The sequence below is a fragment of the Eutrigla gurnardus genome, assembly GCF_963514095.1.
Source record: "Eutrigla gurnardus genome assembly, chromosome: 10".
Classification (NCBI taxonomy): domain Eukaryota; kingdom Metazoa; phylum Chordata; class Actinopteri; order Perciformes; family Triglidae; genus Eutrigla; species Eutrigla gurnardus.
In genome coordinates this window covers 16718346-16737355 of record NC_139924.1, presented here as the reverse complement: position 1 = coordinate 16737355, position 19010 = coordinate 16718346, and the positions used below count along the sequence as shown (strand labels likewise).

The 19010-nt window shown below is 41.8% G+C and overlaps 1 protein-coding gene across 1 annotated transcript in view; it reads right to left on the bottom strand.

Annotated features, from left to right (window-relative positions):
- Nucleotides 1-3306: 3306 nt before the first annotated feature.
- Nucleotides 3307-19010, bottom strand: part of LOC311019651 (uncharacterized protein) — a 33584-nt gene continuing 17880 nt past the window's right edge. The window contains exons 2-4 of the mRNA XM_084019243.1: nucleotides 10825-12409; nucleotides 9152-9703; nucleotides 3307-4341 (exon numbers count right to left, since the gene is read on the bottom strand). Coding sequence (XP_083875369.1) covers nucleotides 4319-4341; nucleotides 9152-9703; nucleotides 10825-12208 — 1959 coding nt within the window. The 5' untranslated portion in view covers nucleotides 12209-12409 and the 3' untranslated portion in view covers nucleotides 3307-4318. The remainder of the gene's footprint in view (nucleotides 4342-9151; nucleotides 9704-10824; nucleotides 12410-19010) is intronic.

Here is a 19010-nt window from a genome sequence, read left to right as displayed (position 1 = left end):
TGGTATCCCTGTTAATCACATTTTGATTGCCTGGTTGAGCGACCTGCTCCCCAGGCTCATTAGCTGCTTTGCCCTTTGTTTTTGAACCAGCCGTGCTTAAATCTAAGCCAGTTTTCATTTTAATTTGCAACGTTTACTATGCGACCTAAGGAGCTGCGTTAGAAAATGACACCGGATCTGACCAGGTGTCATTATGTGAAGAGTATCAATGAGAACGTTTCCAACGTATGAAGTTGGCAGATCTTACTTCCCACTTGTGAAGTTGGAATTACAAGAATGTCATGTTCAAGTACTTTGTTGTTGAGGCAAATTTTATAAAATGGCAGACGTAAGGTTTGCTGTTACCTTCGCATTGGGAAAAATCCTTATTTTTAATCCATTATGCTAGAGGAGGAAATGGATGCAAGAAACGCTAATGTACTAACTTTGCATTGCACTAGAAGATTAAGTTTTATGGATAGAATGATATATATTGGTCATCAAAAGAAGTGTATAGGTTATTAACATAGATTACAGATTATATGTATGTACACAAGCAACAGCTAATACTTGTTGCACTGTGAAAAATAAATAATTATTGAATCTGTCCTCCACCATGTTGAAAGGTTCTGGTCACTGCAACTCAGGTATCGAAATTATTTCCCCAGTTACAACGTTATGTGTCAGTCCGTAAGATCTGAATCCTCACATCATTTCTTAAAGATGATGCTTAAAATGTCTCTAAACTTGACCCCAAATCCTCCATAATTTGATCTAATGATAGAAGCTGGCCTAAATGTCAGAGCCAATACTATACTAAACTCCTCACATATTGAACACGACTACTGTAATTTCACCTGAGATTAAAAGGCCAGTACACGTGTATGCTGCATATCTAGCAGCTGGTGTCTTTACATTATAATCCTGACATGTAATCCATCTGTTCTGGCTCTTTGTACGTCTTTGACCTCAACTGTAACCCAACAAAAGACAAATCTAAAGACAACTGGAGCCACTCAGACAATATCATTAGCCTGCCATATTCTCCATCTGCTGTTAAAAGCTGCTTCCAGTTTTGTGAAAAAGCTCTGTGTAAAGCTGGATCTTCATCACTCCAACATATCATCAAAACCTACATGATTCTTCTTCTTGTTCTTTGTTGTTGTTCTTATTAACTTCACTTTGTCCATTAAAAACATCTCTAAACCACAAAGCATCAATTTTCCTGAGGTTGTTTCAGTGTGTGTGTGTGTGTGTGTGTGTGTGTGTGTGTGTGTGTGTGTGTGTTCAACTACTGTACTCCAGCATTACGGCTGTAATAACATAATCCCAGAGATTTGGCCTGACAGCAAGACAGTATGCTGCCGATTTCAACTGACAGTAGGGAATTATCGTCACCATGCACTTCACAGACGGCTAGACATGTGTTATTATTGATGCTGTGAGTCTCAACATGTGGCCCGTTGACCCTCTGAGGGACACTGTTTAAAGGCTGTTTAAAGGGCCGTACCAGTGTCACTGCATGTCATTGTCCATCGAGAATATTGGCCAGCTAGTTTACATGAAACTCTACCATGTTTACCAAAATTGCTTTATTTTTTAGAGGGCGGAACCAAAGTATAAAAAAGGTCAATGATTGACTGAAAGTTGGACCTGGGACGTGTGAATTTCAGGCTCGTATTGAAACGAGTCAACAGTCGCCATGAATTAATGATTTTCAGCTTCTCTCAGTACGTCTTCCTCATATTCATACTGGTCCAATCAGAGCCAGCCAGAGAACATTATGCCCAAATGAGAATCTCTGGAACTTGATATTAACAGCTAGCTCCACCTGGGCCAGTTTGCCAGAACGTCAAGTTTAACATTATACTAAATTCCCATCCCAACAGAAATGGCAAGGACTGTTGTACAACCAGGTTAACTGACATGGGATCAGATATGCTGAAGTCTAGTCCTCCTGACATGCTCACATTTTAATTGGACCTATCATTTGACTGACATGTCATGCAGTTTCCCCTGCTCATGTTCTCAGGACCCTTCCCCAACGTGATCTCAATAACGAGGTTTTGGCTCAAATACTGCCCAGGATCTGTTCGTCTCAATACTTGCTAATAAAGAAATACAGCTGGATACCAGATATCCTCAACAGAAATCATAGATTTCCCTTGAAAAAAAAGGAAATGTACCCTTTATATTTCTGTGCCTACTTTCTAAACCTGCCAACAAATGGTAATTTGTGATGCTTGTAAATCACTGAAAATGTTAAAATGCTGGTGAAGATCCAGAAAAGAAGCAGTTCATGAAAGTGCCAGAGAGACTCCAAATGATTCTGGCTCTTCAACACCTTGCAAAGAGAGACGAAGCCCACGCGGCAGCTACAAGGACATTAAGCCTCCCAAAGGATTTAGGAGCTGAGATGGTAAAATGAAAAAATAATTAATTTGGAGTAGCACAAATCTTTTCTGGACTTTTTTTCCCACCATGTCAAAAGAAAATAAATGTCTTCTCATTATTTCATCTAGTTTCTTCCCTTTACTTCAACATGTTGACGCTCTAACAGGCTGGTTCAGAACATTTCCCCCCCTTAATGTTGTATTGTTTGGGGGCTTAATTTCAAACGAAAAGATCTTCTAGTTCTTCCAAAAACTTTCCTTAAATTCAGTGTTTTTGATAAGATCTGATCCGGCTTCTGGGAAAATTCTCCAACAGTTTTCAGTGACCATTTTGATGTCCTAACCAAAGGTTGTGAAATCAATGTTTTTAAAAAAATCACACATTATACTGTAACATTATGACTTTCCTTCACTGGAACAAAAACCATGAAGAACAGCTCCGGAAGTATGCTGGCCAGGCTGTCCACATGCTTTTGGCCATACAGAGCACATGTTTAACAGCGACACTAATAGCTTAGCTGCATGTTTTATCTCTGTTCTTTCTAAATATAAATTACATTTTCACTTACATTCCTATGCTAATTCTTCACTAATTGAAGTAAAACATGTAGTAATTATAAATGTGACTGTGTGAAATATAAACACAGCGTAACAGTGGCTTTCTGGCATATGGATGTCCCCGCCTGTCTACATGAAACAGCAGCAGCCCGCTGCCAGATAATACATACAGATCTACTTTAATACAAAGAAATCTCGTATTATTCCGCCTGTTACGTAAAAGGATGAGATTATCGATACACAGATTAATGAACATCCAATGGTGATCCAGCGTAACGCCCCGCCCCGCCCCTCCACCCTTCAACTCGCCCATCTGCACACAACACCTCAATCATCCAGATAAAAATAGAAAATCCCACAATGACTTGCAGTTTAGTTGTTAGATTTTAGTCTTTATTGTACTATTTTTTCTTGACAATTTGCTAGCGGACATGTGAAAACTTGGACCAACAAAACATCATCATTATTATCTTTTTTTTTTTAATTACAGCATATCGCCAGACTGCGGTAACAGTGAGCAGATGTGTTTTTTAAAAATAAAACAAGAAAGAATAAAGAGAATTCAAACCAAACAGAAAAAAAAAAAAACATTTTGACTTGTTGGTGTTTTTTTCTTTTTTTAAATTCATGTACACAATATAACAGTCTAAAAACATTAAACACACAGAGCTGAAGACATTGCAGTGTTGGTTGGGAAGTGGCAGTCCTCAGGGCAGTTTATATACTGTAGCAACATGGTCCTGCTGTACTGTCAAATATCTACTGGGACGGATGGGGAGAAGGGGGCCAAGAGGGGTTGAGGGGGGACTACAAACCAAAATGGCTGTCAATATAAAACTAACAGTCTTTTTTTTCTTTTTTTGTTCTTTAAATCCACCAATCAGGAGTCGGTAGAGACAGAGAGCAGAGTAAAGTAGCTTGACGAGGAAGAAAATAGGGCAGCGGGGGAAACAGGGGGGTGGAATGTCTCGATTTTCATTTTTTTTACATTTCTGCATTTTTCTTTTCTCTCATAGACAATATAAAATCTCACAGACAAGCAAAGAAAAATAAAAACACTGGATGTACATGTTTGTATGTATGTATGCATGTATTGGACGGAGGGGATGGATGGATGGAGGGACGAAAAGAAGGGTTTGAATTATTGCTTTCTGAGTAATTATTATTTTCACTTCTCATCTACATGGATTGCATCTTTCTCATTCTCTCAATCTCTCTCTCTCTCTTTCTCACCATGGTGTTCTGCTAACACATGATTACTCCGTTTATTCGGGAGGAAGGAGGAGGGATGAAGGGAGAGAGGAGGGGGGAGGAGGAGTTAGGGGGGGTGGGGCTCAGAGCTCCTTGCTCAGCGAATCCCGGGCAGTTCTAATCCTCTTTGTGTGGCCTCACACGTTTCCCGCCTTTTTGTCTGGTAAATGATAACAGAAGAGATTGAAAAAATGTATTAAAAATAGGTCTTGGAAAAAGAATAATAATAATAAACAGTCACATAAAAAGGGTTATATGTTGTATGTGTGTTTAGTGGTTTAGTACAGATGTTGGTCTCCATAATGGTGGGTTAGTTTGAGTTATTTATTGTGTTAAGCACGTACACGAAGCAAACAACAACAATATCACAACAAGTTCATGGGAAAAGTGTTGTCACATTATAGTGGAGGATAATCATCATCATCATCATCATCAACATCATCAACATCATCATATCACATGATACGATGAACAGGAAGACCGTCTTTCTTTCTACCTGTCTTTCCCTTTTTTTCCTGTACCTGTATTTGTTCCTTTTCTTTTTTGTGTCTTTATGTTTTGACTGCCCACAGAGCTCACAGACTTTAGGTCTTAAAGAGAAAGTTCCCCCCTGAAATCAGATAACCTGCACATCCACTGATCCGTCTATATTTCTGTCTTTCTTTTCGCTTCCCCCGAGAGATGCGGCAGAGAGAAAGAAGGCTAGTTAATCTGGCTCGTTGAAGCGGCTCCGTGATACTTTGATTTTACCCACTAATCCGTTGATGGACTCAACTCTATTGATGTCTGCTAAACCAGCTTTTCTCTTCCACAATAAACAGAGAGCTAACTATCTAAGCTACAGCTAGTTGGAGCAGCTGGAGGACCGAGGAGAGAGGCCAAAACATGAAGGTCCAGCGTCTGCAATGAAGTTTTTAGTGGTTTGAACCCTTCTTCAGGCAAAACGTAGGTCAAACAAATGGTTCAGCTCCATGGAAGGGACATCTAGTATCATTGATCAATTATTTCTGTCTTGTTCAGACAAAACTAAATTAGCCTACTCTTTTTTAAACAAAGAACAGGGGAGTCTTGCAGCATCCATGTTTTTATAAGTTGGTGATGACACTAGTTTAACTGCACTCATGCTGAGCATACTGTTGACCACAGGAAACACTTGCAGAAACACACAATGCTTAATGTTGTAAAACATTTGGTTAATACATTCTCCTAACCCGAACCAAGTATATTTGTTGCCTAAACCTAACCACTTGTTTCACAATGTTAACCTTGTGACATCGTTTGCTTTTGTAAGTGTAATATCTAACGTGTAGAAACACCGTCATTCAACGAACAATGGCAAAAAACGATTCGGGCGACTGCATTGCCCATCTACACTCCTTTTTTGCTTCTGATTAATTATTGTGACATTATGTAAGGGGAGCTCGATCACTTGCTCTGCACGTCGCCTGTTGTACTAAGTCTCTGATAACATAATCTGTGGGTTGTAGAAACGTACAAATGCCTGCAGTTTTTCCTGGCGAATGGGCTGTAATCACACACTCAGTTTGAACATTTGCAGTAAAATCATCAGCAGATAAATTCTTCTTGCAAAAAATAAATCCTGAGATAATTATAATTTTGGTGTCACTGCTGCTTGGGCTCATTTAGCATTAGCATGGAAGAAGATGAGGAAGAAAGAAGAAGTACAATTAAATCTCTTTACAGTGAACTGTTCCATTAAGGACATGGCGTTGGCTGGAAGACTAGGTCGCATAGAGGAGAATCTAATACATTTAAACGTTTCTTATTCATAAACACTTCCATCCAAAATGGATGGTGAATGGGACTACTAATAATAGTTTCTGACATTATATGGGAGAAAAGTAGAGCTGCATATACAAGGAAAGTAGTTTGAGATGCCAAACGTTTAAATGACTTTAAATTACTCTTGAACATCTGATGGAAGAAAAAACACTCCTGCAAATGTGATCTGAAGCATCCTTTTAGGTTTGAAGTCTATTTTCTTTTGTTTTACAGTTGTAGCAAAGGGTGAAGGATCAAACACCAATGGCTGCCTTTTATCAGCCAAAGGCTGTTGTTTAAGGGAATCAAATCCACATTTAATTTGCTTATAGTGCTACATTATAATCAGACAATATTTTAATCATTAAGCGACTAACTCTACAATCATGCAATGATTTTGAGTAGGTCAGTGATGCTTGGAAATTGTAAATTGGGAGAGTTTCAGCAGCTGCAGTTGTTTGAGACCCAGATGTGTGGATCTTTAAAACAAATGTCTCAAGAAAATACCTGAAACAATGACATGTGACCCCATGCTTGTGCAACTGAGATCATCTCATTTAGTAGTGGACTATTGCTCATGTATCAAATAGGTGTTAAACAGCATTCAATTTTAGCGAAAGAATTTGAGCTTCAAAGAGGCTTCCAGTAAGTCAGCTTTAGGAGCCGCGTTGCTCTCCACAAACATCTGCTGGACTGCACGAGATCAAAGCGAGGTGGGTTGCTGGACACCGAGCCTCACCCTGCACTTGAACGGAGAGGGAGGTTGAGACTGATAAATAATGGAGCAGGGAACAGAGCACCTTCTGGTTCACAGGCACTCCACCTCCTCATGCTCGGTGTCCAGCAGCTTCCAAGATCAACTCCCAAGTGGGAATGTTTAACAGTGCTATGAGGTGAAACTTTGCTGGAGGAAGGATATTGCGCAAAAAGCTTAAAATGTCAGGATACAGGAAAAATTGCATCTCCATCCTTATATTTCCTCTTGTCAATGCTAAATTCATTCATGTCTTCAGGTCATGACTGCACAAAATAAACTCTCAAAGGCCCATTTCATGGGAGCTGTAGTTAGCTTGTACTTTGCCATGTAGCACTTAATGATATTTACACAAGTTCATGAACAGTCAGCCTCCAACCATAGCTGCCCCGGGAATCTAAACTCACCATCTCGTTGTTTGGCTGTTCATGAACTCGACATGATAATGAAATTAACAGTTACTAAAAGAAAGGGATGCTTTCCTCTCTCTTCTAATGAACAAACTCTTATTTAACAATTACACTACAATGTCTTCAAAGGGGATTGAAGGGAAGCACTGCTGTATTGCTGTTTTATCATGCAATCACCAGGCTAAAGGTGACATAGTGGTTCTGCATATAAATTGGCTTTACTTATTTGTGTGAAAACTTAAAATAGGTAGTAAATACTTTTTTTTTTAAATCTCATGTATGTAAATTACGGCGCTGGAGTTAGGATGTTGTTAGCCTAGCTTAGCACAAAGACTGGAGGTAGGGGGAAGCTAGCCTGGCTCCAACCAATTCAGTGTGCATGCCCTTCGTTTTGTCTCACTGTACAACATAGTTCGGGAAATAATCACAAAATGCAATCAATTGATTTTGTGTGCAGAGACATGAATTGTCCATTGTTTTCGTGTCGTTCAGTACAAAAGCTATTCCAATGCAACATCAATTAGGATCCTTTTTTCTTTTAACACATCCATGTGACTATGCAACATCCAGAGATGTAGGATTGAACACTGATAAAGACTACTTATGGTGGACGGGTGGTGAGGTGGATGGGTCCAACAACACAAGACTTTCAACCACGAGACCGGTGATGTTGTTGTGAAGTAATGTTTTTCTAAACCTAACTAAGAGTTTTTGAGCCAAAACCAAAATACGTAGTAAGTCCAACCATAAGTTTGCATTGAAATACATTAGTTTGAAAGTCGTGCTGAGCGACACAAAATAAAATGGAAAATGAATGTCCATGTATGCAAATCACTAGATTTCAATGTTATGACTATTACATGAACTGCCATGCCATGTGTTGCACTGTGATGTCAATCACTGCTGTAGTATTATAGTATTCACTGATCCACGTTGGACGTAATGAATGAAATACAGAGGAGAGAAATTCTCTAACTCTACACGGTCTCCAGAGTAAACATTCTGTTGAGTGTTTGATGGTAATTTATTTGTGCTACAGAATGCAACTGCCGTGAAATAAAAACGAGAAAATAACTGTTCTTTCACTCACAGCACTCTTTTCTACTGCTCGCCTTTTTGCTCACTTAATAGATTTCTCTTCCTTAAGTCTTTTTCTTTAGATTTTAAAATGAGGCAGGAAGCTGTTATCAAACAAGGAGAAATGCTCTCTATTAGCCTAACATGGTCCTAAATCTATACTAGAGCACCTTGTTTTATGAATTACATTTCAGGGGGGGTAAAATGTCCCTGGCCCTTAATTTAAACCCCTTTAGGTTCCTGCCATCCACGTCCTGACTCCAGCCGGCTCTGCGTTTATGAACTCATTGAACTCTTACGAGGAAAAGCAAATCCTTTTAGTTCACTAAATGTTGAAATATTCCTTAAAAATATGTGCTTCCATGCGTATGTGTGTACTAGTGTGTGGTAACTTTACATTTGGCACATTTAAGTTTACTTCAGGAAAGTATTAACTTACATGAACAGTGCATTTCATACATGTGGTAACCTGTGCATAAATGTGTGTTTGTGTTGTCGTGTGTGTGTGCCTTCTTAGTATCCAATGTCGGCGTCATAACACCCGTTTAGACCGTTGTCGACGCACAGCTCCCGCTCTAATTGGCCAGCTGCTGCTGACATTACGTTCTGAACGATGGCCACCGCTGCCTCTCGAAGATCCCTCTTCCTCATCTCCTCCACCTCCTCCTCATCTTCCTCCCTCTCTCCCTGGTCACATGACTCGTGCCCATTGTGACAACCTCGTTTTTTTGGAGACTCTGCCTCCCCTCCCTCCCCCTCCTCATCCTCCTCCTCCCTGCTAACGGCTAGTGCTAGCTCGGGTTCTTGACATGTGGTTTTAGTTTGTTTACTGCTATCGTTTGTAAATGCTGGTACTTGTTGTTGCTCTCTGATGTTAGTATCTCCATCTTTGCTGCTGCTGCTGTTTTGTGGCTCATCAGAGTCCCGGTGAGCGTGCTCTAACTCACCGCTGTTCACGGCCACCGTGGCATTGATGATCTTGGCGTTGCCCTCCTCTTTTGCTCCTCCTGCCTCCTTGCTCTTCTTCACAGGGCTGCCAGCCGTCGTCTTCTCCTCCTCCTGGTGATTGTGTGTGGCGTTCTCCTCCCCTGTACCGTTGGAGCAGCCATTCTCCCCGTTGGTCACTGGAGCTTCAGCCGGCGTCTTCTCCACCTCCTTCACCACCTCCTTCACCGCCTCCTTCACCGCCTCCTTCACCGCCTCCTTCACCGCCTCCCCTCCAGTCTGCACTGCCGGCATCTTCTCTGCCTCCTCTGCATCTTTGTCATTGGTCTCCTCGGTTGCTGTGGCAACTTCACCGTCAGCAGCTGCTTCCTCCGCTGCTTCTCCTCCCTCCACAGCCTCCTCCTCCTCCTCCTTGGCGCCCTCACCCATGTCCACACTACTGGACTTGCCCTTTCGCAGGATGAAGTTCTTCAGGGAAACTGCACGGCCAAAATGTGAGCGCTTGGCCTTGGCTGACTTGCCATCTTTGCCTTCCTCTGCTGCTCCATCCTCACCTGCAGGAGAGAAGGTATGAATTATAAGACTTTAGGTGATTACCTTTGAAAAATCTGCCATTTAGGAGTAACAGCCCTTCCCTCAGATTAATCAATCACAAAGGATTAAAACTAATTCTTAAATAAGTGAGTTGACAAGCATAAAGATTCACTTATTATTATAATATCGCTGCCTAAATGTACGGCTGTCTTAATTAATTTTTGGGCACAGGGGGAGAAACTATACTATATACTATACTGACACATACAGCCACCACCGTGTAATTGTCTTATTAAATCATATGGATGAAGACTGTGAGCAACTCTTGACAAAAAGATCGGGTTCTTAAGCGGCTAGAGGCTGAACTTTTTTCTCACCATCCAAATAGGATTTTTTAAAAATCAATATCATTAAACTCCAAATACCTTTTGCAATGCAATAACTTCGTATAGACTTTGAAGTGACTCTGGGGCATAATCAACATCTCATTTTCCAATTTTTATGTTTATGTTAAATATCATTGAGTTTAAAATAATCTCCTCCAAAATGTGTATGTCCCAATGTCCAATGAAATTATTAAAGAACAAATCCAATGGACCCAGGGTTGTGTATTTGTGTACCAATCTCTTTATGTAGCCAGAGAGCAGCAAGGCTGCTACATTTAGTCTTTGCTGTTGACTGGAGCCACAGTGTGACTAAAAATTCACATCAGATGTTGAATATTTTACTTGTGAGAATGTTCAATTACATTACCTCCCCCAGAGTTAGCAAAGCCACAACTCTTGTCCCAGAATAGTGACAGACATTAAGTGAGTGAGTCTGAATGTTTTAATGGCACGTTGAAGCATGTTGAACTGTGAAACCAAATGGAAAGCTTGCTTCATATGTGAGGTTTTGTTCTACAGCTTCTTCTGAAGTGAGTGTTCACATGAAAGAAAAACTATGCAGCGATAGATACTGTGATTGATGGTTCCCAACATAGGGTGAATCTGGAGGTGGGTCATGAGATGATTAACACTTCCCTCTGATCTTTTTATGAAATATTGGATAATGTAGGCTTTTTGGGCCTCAATGTCGGAATGGAAACTTTAGAGGGCAAATATGTCTTTGGTAAAAGGTCATAATAATTATGTCATCTCACCAGTAGTTGCAGTTGCATCGTCCTCCCCGCTAGGGGCGCACTCTGTGTTGGCGCGTTTGGACTTGGGAATGACACGCTTCTTGAAGGAGGTCCAGATCTCATTGGCGTGTTGCGTCACCGTCCCACCTCCCACTGTTGCTGCCTTCTCCTCCTCCCCTCCCTCAGCCTTCTCCTCCTCTCCCTCCGTCTTGGCCTCCTCTGCTCCTCCCTCCACCTTAGCCTCGTCTCCTTCCTCAGCTCCTTCCGCCGCCGCCGCCTCCTCTGGCTTTGCGTTGTCAGTAGAGTCTTTGTCGGAGCCCTTGGCCTTACCACTGATGCCAACCATAGACGGATCCCTCTTCAGGCCCTGGAAGGTCCAGGAGCGTTTCAGCTTCCACCTCTTCTGCCCCGACTCCTTGGAGTCCAGTGTGGAGGAGTCTCCACCTCCTTCTTCTTCAGCTCCTTCCTCCTTCACATCCTCTCCTCCTCCACTTTTCTTGTGCGCCTTCTGAGCCATGAGCTTCTTGAAGGAGTGCCAGCGCTTCATGTGCTTGGTGGCTGCCGAGGAGGAGGACGATGCTTTCTGTTCTCCCTCCGCGCCTCCCTCTGCTCCTCCTTCTGCTCCTCCTGTTGCTCCTCCGGCTGCTCCTCCCTCCTCTATGGTGGAGTCTGCAGTGGTGTTAAGTGCTTCAGGGTCCTCAAGCCGGTCCAGGGACTTGGATCGAACCTTTACTTGTTTCTGGGGTTCTGCTGCGGCGCCGTCCTTCTTCTCAGTGCTACGATGGGAGAAGATCCTCGCCACCGGCTTCCTGATCAGGTCTCGAACCGAGGATTTAGCCTCCGCTGGTTTGCCTTTCTCTGCTTTCTTGTCCTCCTCCTTCTCTCCATTTTCTGGAGCTTTCTCTATCGCTGCATCTCCTTCTGCACCTCCCTCTGCTCCTCCCTCAGCTGCTGCAGCCTCCTCACCTCCTTTCTCTCCTTCTTTCTCCCCTCCTTCAGCTGCGTTTTCCTCTCCTCCTCCAGCAGCTGAGCTCTGCTCTTTCTTCTTCCTTCCTCCCATCACTTTCCCCAGGCCGCTCTTGTTGAGGAAGGAGTCCAGGAACGAGGTCTTGGGCTCAGCAGAGGAGGCGTTTTCGGAGGTCTGAGGAGGTGCCGTCTCTCCACCCGCTGCTGCTTCTCCCTCCTCAGCCCCTGTTACTGCTGCTGTGTCATTATTCACAGTCTCTTTGTTATCAACAACCTCACTGTTAACAGTGGTTCCGTCTTTATCGACAACTTCGCTGTTGACAGTCTCTGAGTTTGCGTTGGCATTATTCACTGGTTGCTCGGCCTCCGTTGGCTTGCTTTCTGGGGTTTTCCCATCTTCCTGGACCACCGGCGCCGCGCTGGCCTCTGTCGCCGCCATTTTGGAAAGAGAAAACAAACAACAATAAAAGAAAAAGATTGTTCCTTCCTTCTTGCTTCCCTGGCCTTCTGCCCTCCTCTTCCTCTCTCTTTCTGGTGTTTCGTTCCTCCCGGTGTGGTGGCGCTCTCAGGTCATGGAGAGCAGGATGGAGAACAGTGGTGAGGAGGAAAGATACTCAGCATCCTACTAGTCCTCAATACTCTGCAGAGAAAAGAGACACAGGGAGGAGTTGCGGGATGGGGAGAGAGATAAGAAGAGGAAGAGGCACAGATGGTTAATTGTCTGAATCAACACCATAGACACTCAATTAGTCTGGTCTAGACTGTGCATTGAATGGGGAATGAAGTGTAATAAAATACAGAATCCCAGCAGGAAATGCAATGCAATTATGATGTTTCCTAATCAGTCTCGCATCCAAAATTCACACCCTATGTGATCTGCAGTGGGACACACACACTTTTTCATTTTTAAATTAGAGGGCTCAAGAGGATTTTGGAGATGCAAAACTTGCGCCAGAGAGCAGTAATAAAAAGCAATTTGTTCCTGAAAGCTGCATTATTGATTTTGTTCAGAGTTTGCTGTTTACACTTTAGTCAGGTGCTGTTTCGAAACCACAAGTGAACCGTCCCGAGCCGGTAATTGTACAGCTATTTAAAATGGTTTCCTGTTGTCCTCATCAAGCTCCGTTATTTAAGCAACATGGTGATGCAGGTGTTGAATGTTCATTCACACACACACACACACACATGGGTGCACACACACACACACGATAGGCCTATGTTTTTCTAGTGGTTAGATGGGATTTGTTGACAAGAAGGAAAACTATACCAGATATCTCCTTTAAACACTGCTGGTTGGTTGTAGCCTTTGGAGAATTTACTGAATGAATCAGCAGATCAATGAATCTGTGAGTCACACACTTCAGCTACGTGAAAATGTAGCAAGTCCAGATACTTAGTGAACGCAGTCTCAGAGGAGAAGGTGAGCGAATGAGTCAGACTGAAGGAGGCAGAGAGATGCAGACGGGGGGTGCACTCAGGTGGAGAAACACTCACACAGGGGAGATGGAGGGGCGAGTGGGTGAGGAAAACAGTCAGATGGAGAGAGAGAGAGAGAGAGAGAGAGAGAGAGAGAGAGAGAGAGAGAGAGAGAGAGAGAGAGAGGTGCAAACAGATACATCACATGCTCAGATAATCTCACTATGTTGTTGCCACAACTGACTGACTGACCAACTGGATGGCTTACTGGTTGACTGGCTGCCATATTGGCTCGCTGGCTACACTGGCTGTCTGGAAGATTTACTGGCTGGTTGATTCACTCTGTTTAAACAGTTTAATCAGTGAGAGGAGTCTGGTAGAAACTAGACTTACATGTTGCGATTTTCAAGTTGCAGTTTTTTTTTTTTTATCCATGTCTGTCCAAAACGTCATCATTTTATCCGATTAGACATCTGTGTGAGATTGTCATGAATAGAATATGTTTTGTGAGATCATAGTGACCTTTGACCACCAAAATGTCATCAGTTCATCCTTGAGTCTAAGTAGATGTTTGTGGTAAATTTGAAGAAATTCCCTCCCAGTGTTGTGAGATATTCTCGGATGACAACCCAAAAACATAACATATGCCGGCGACAGCACTGCGTCATAGTTGAGCCGCTGCATTGGCCAATCAATTACCCACTAGCAAACAATTCTGATAATGTGAATGTTGTATTTCTACTGTTTAATCTGCAATTGTTAAAATGGGGGATGATGACTTGCAACTATAAGCATATCGTCCAACATGCTAACTGCAAGCAGACTGTTTGCAGCGTTGTTCTGTCTGGCTGCTTTTGAAACGTTGAACAAGTTCCTCCGCAGGTTTAAATGCGTTGTTTCGGGGCGCAGCCGGCCTGTCTCGGGTGGCTAGCAACTTCCTCCCCCTGCTTTAATGCTGCACTCTCTCTTGTTTACTACTCTGGGCTGTTAGCCGGTTAGCTCAGGCGTACACAACTCATTATGTTAGTAGCCTAGAGATATAAATGGACACCTCCACCTCTGCACACAGAAACAGCTACACACTCTTACCACCGGGCAGTATTAGACTCAAACTATTCACCAGCAGGTGCAAAACAATGTACACAAATTAGTCTCAACAACACAAAGGCTAATGGCAACACAAAGAAAAGCATTTTCTTTCAGCTAGCTGAAGATGTGAGCCTGGGTTTTTCTCTCAGAGTTCATTAGACTTAATCAGTGAGTAATTCATCCACACTGTCATTGTTATTAGCCGCGGAATTTAAATAGAGATTATGAATCACTACAGATCTAATATTCTGCTAATCAATAATTCAGCCTTTCATTGCTGGAAATTACTTGGCATGCAACAGTAGAATCTCTACTCTGTGTTATTCAAAGTGTCTGCAGAACATTGCAATTACCTTGCGGTTTTGATTTTGTTTAATTTTGTTTCTCGTGTTCTGGCTCTATTGTCTGCAGGTGTTGAGTATTTTGTTAAAGCTGCTGTGTGGATCATGTGCGTCTTGATAAACTACTATATATAAGGCTGAATTATGTGTTGAGACTCAATATATTTCACAGTTGAAGTGGGCTTGTTAGAAATGGTGAGATTTAAGGATGCTCTTTGACACTAAAACTATTTCACGGAGCCTCTGAATAAAAAGGATGAATCAGCCTCTAATGGTGTCTGTATTTTACATGAGCTACCAGCCATGTGCAGGAAAATCTCTTAAAAATGCTTTACTGATGACTCCAAGTCCAAGAGGGTAAACTGAGCCAGAGGTTGAATCCGAATATGCACCTTGTAGACTAACAGGCTGAGGCCACACAGATTTTGCAGAGAGTTTAACCAACAGTTTCTCACTCCCAACACATCAAATACTGACACCTGGTCAGTGGCGCTAGGCCTCAAACTATGGTGCACTAGGTGGCGCTCTATAGCGCCATTTTGTTTGGGATGGCGTGTCCGTTTCCACTCGTTACATGCATACGTGTCTTTTCACACTAAACTTCAAAAGTATTTGTTTTTTTCGGTTAGTTGTGTAACAGATGTACGGTAAAATAAGTCAGCGTTGGCTTGGTTTCACATGGGTCACAGACACACTTGAGGGCATCTTCATATCAAACGAAAGCTGCTGCGGTTATTCAGTTAGGAAAGGAAATAAAGTAGATCACATTAACTACAGACAAGCGTCAATTTAGTATTGTATCTAAAATCATAGAGTAGACTTGTTCTGTCCAGTTAAGGCACCAGTTTGCTCCATACAAAAGACATCTGAAAGCCCCTCCGACGACCTTTAAGAGGCGCGGTTTCAGATAATGGGTGGATGGATGGGATGGATAGCTCACATGGATGCCTTTGATTCATGTGTCCATCACGAATAAGGACCCTAATTCACCGTCCATTTGGATTTACTTTTGTGCCTAGCTACACGAAAAAACATATTTCGTGACTACTTCACAAACTGCTGTGCGACTGTGTGGTCCACTCAAACCTCTGAGGCTGCAGCCGGGTGGGAGGGCTTGACATTTTCTGTGACTTTGCAAAACAGACTACTAATGGTTTGACAGGTGTGCGGAGGCTAGAAAGATTGTGTTTCAACTTCTCTCTCAATCTTGTTTTCATTCATGTCATTGTTATCATTGAACACACCCCTGCCTTTAAATCAATGATTCTACAAGACGGAAGTGTGGCTGATGGGAAATATATTCTGAATTCATAGAAAATGGTAGCTCACAGAATACAGGAGGTGACTAATCATCTGGACCATGGATTCACTGGTCATCAAACAGGATTTAAGGATTAATCGAACAGAATACACTGAGGAATACAAATCCCCACCATCGCAGCTTTAAACAGATGTTATAGTATTAATAAATGTGAGTTTCTCCTGGATGCTAGCCAGCTGTTTGTGGCACGTTCAGCCACATGAGGCAGAGCTCCGCCGTGACCGTCTTTGTTTTCGGTGTCTCTGTATTTTGGGTTGATTATGTTTGTTCTTGGTGGGTGATTACGCTGCTGCAGCAGAGGAGCATTAGCACTTTGGATGGTGGATGTGAGGCTGAAGCCCTGAGGTGTTGGAACAGCATCAGACAGAGGACGACGACAAAATGGAGGGATGGGATAGGAGGAAGAAGAGGAGGAGGCACAGGATGGGAGGAAGAAGAGGAGGAGTGCAGACATGGGCTGATTGCAAATCATTCTTCACCTCCTTCTGTCTGTGTCACTGTCTGGTTTCTCCTCTTTTCTTTCTGTCTCTTTCTGTCTCCATCTCTTTAGCTTGTCTTGCTTTTTCTTGTATCCCTTGTTTATCTGTCTCTCTGCCTCATTGTATCTCTTTTGTCTCTCCTTCCATTTCCCTGCCTCTTTAATCTTCCGTTTATTCCTCTTTTTTCTTTTTTTCTTGTCTTTTTTTCGTTCCATCTCAGTCTGTGTATCTCTTACTTTATCCCTTATCGCAATCTCTCTCTCCACTGGCTTCTCTTGCCATCTTTTCTGTCTTCTGCATCTGTTCTCTTTGTTCACCTTCCTCCTCGAACCATCTTTCTGTATCTCTCTCTATTTTTTTATTTCAATCTTTCCCCTCCTGTCACTCTTAATCTCTCTTTTTGTCCATCATTCTTTCTGTGACCTTTCGGTCTGACTGATTCTCTTCAATCTCACATTGATCTATCTTAAACGATTATAGCAGAGAGCAAAGACTGTGCAAATGTTCCCATAACCTCATTATAGAGTCAAATATAAAACGGAGAATCAAGAACACACTGTCATTGATGTTAAACATGTTGAAACCAGGTTCAGTGAAAATCATCAACCTGCAGTCCGACCTGCGCCGCCACCTACAGGCAAGGACAGTAACAGCTGCTGTACTTTTAACTGTGAGAATTTATATTTTAATTATTAAACTTTCTGCTACAGTAAAGACAATCTCTCCTCTGGAATATCCAGATTTTAATTTGTCCAAACATCTGCTAGAAGTTCTGTCTTTGGTTCTGAATATATGACGAACTCGCATGTTATTTACAAACATAGTTCAGCAAGCATTTCACTTGACTATAGCAACAAGCAACCCTATTGTGTGCCTGTTACTGGTTTTCAGCCTTTAAACAAAAATTATAGAGACCTCTTCTGAAAGGGACTTTTTTCAAGCGTTATATCAAATATGTTAAGTGAATCTTAAAGAGTGCTGAAGGAATTAAAGACCTAAAGACCAGAAATGAATCAGCATTTTTACACTCCTGATTCCCTCGTCTTTAAGTTGATTGCTTTTTGAATGTATTTTTGGTTTGGTGCCTTAAATAAGATGTGTTGATATTTTAAAGTTTGGTTTTACAATATTAATATGTCAGTTAATACTCTATTGGTTAATTATGAAGCTTTAAGGGCTCCTAAAAAGGTGGTTGCTAACAAGTGGCTTAATGAATAAATGTCTTCACAGTCCACCTTTAGCTTAGTGGTGGTGAAGTCATGTGACCGTGGTGTAGGTCCTTAATAGCCTAATGTTAGCTTTTCACTTCTGCACATTAAAAAAACATAAACTGGTGTTCATAATTACCCAACTGAACAAAATGTATTAAATAATCAAAATTCAATTGAAAAAAACATTAATTGTATTGCTAACTTCCTGTTGGCCACAACTAGATACTGCTGCAGCAGTATCTAGAGTTACTGAACCAAATGTGCCAATTTTTTTAAGTTCCACTGTTTCTTGTTTAATGCACTCATGATAAGATAAGCAATGGTTGTAGATATGTTGGGATGGTTTACACTGATGGGCCATTGTGTTTTCAAACAACGTAGTTTGTCAAGGTTAAGTGAAGATTCAACCGGATACCACTCTAAATGATATTCGGAAATCACTTCCACCCTTCTGACTCAAATAAAGCTTGTTTCATTGATGTTTTAACAGATACATAATCATGTATTGATTTCTAAAATCTTCCTATGGCAATATCTGCCACAGCAACTACCCAATCAGAGCTAAATATGTGAATGTGTTTTGTGCATGTACAACACGGACTGAGAGACAAGGGACTTTCTGTCTCTTTGTATTTCTGTGTGACCGCACCATTACAGCCACAAGCTGATTTGTATTTCTATTTCTGGACAGAGAGTTTTCCTTATCAACATAATGAGAAACATTTTTATGCCACAAAATGTCCACTGACAATAGACTTCATTTGTTTTCCAACAATATCTGCCTGTAGCGACGGATGCATGATTCATCGTAACTGTAGCCATGTCCAGGCAACCATCAATATAATTAAGGTTCTGGAAAGACAACGCGTGGGTTGCACGACATGAGTGATTGTCTCCCTGAGCTTTGTAAGCCTCCATCCATCCAGACCACATTCATACTCCACATAGCACAACCATTTAGTGTGATAGAAACGTAACTTTTAGGAACAGATTTGCAATATTTTATGCTAGCTTACTGGTGGAACGCAAATTGTTGTAAATGCAAAACTTCAATAACAGCAGCTACAATTAGGAAATTGTCTGTAGGCAACCCAGAAGAACTTTTGTCATTCTGCAATCACGGATATGTTGAACTACAGAAATGTTGACTGTCAAAGGTTCATGAATACGTTTAATATCAGCCTAGTATCACACTTGCAGAAACACGCCATTTTTTTTCTTGTTTTCTGGCATGTGCAGAGACTGAGCAGCTGCCTCTGGTGGAGAACCTCCAGCTTGATCATCATTCCTCTACAGTCTTACTATTCCACGACATGAAACAAGAAATAGCTCGTCAGTCCCTTGTCTCCACAGATTCACTGTTTGTATTAGAAAGTTTTCGAGC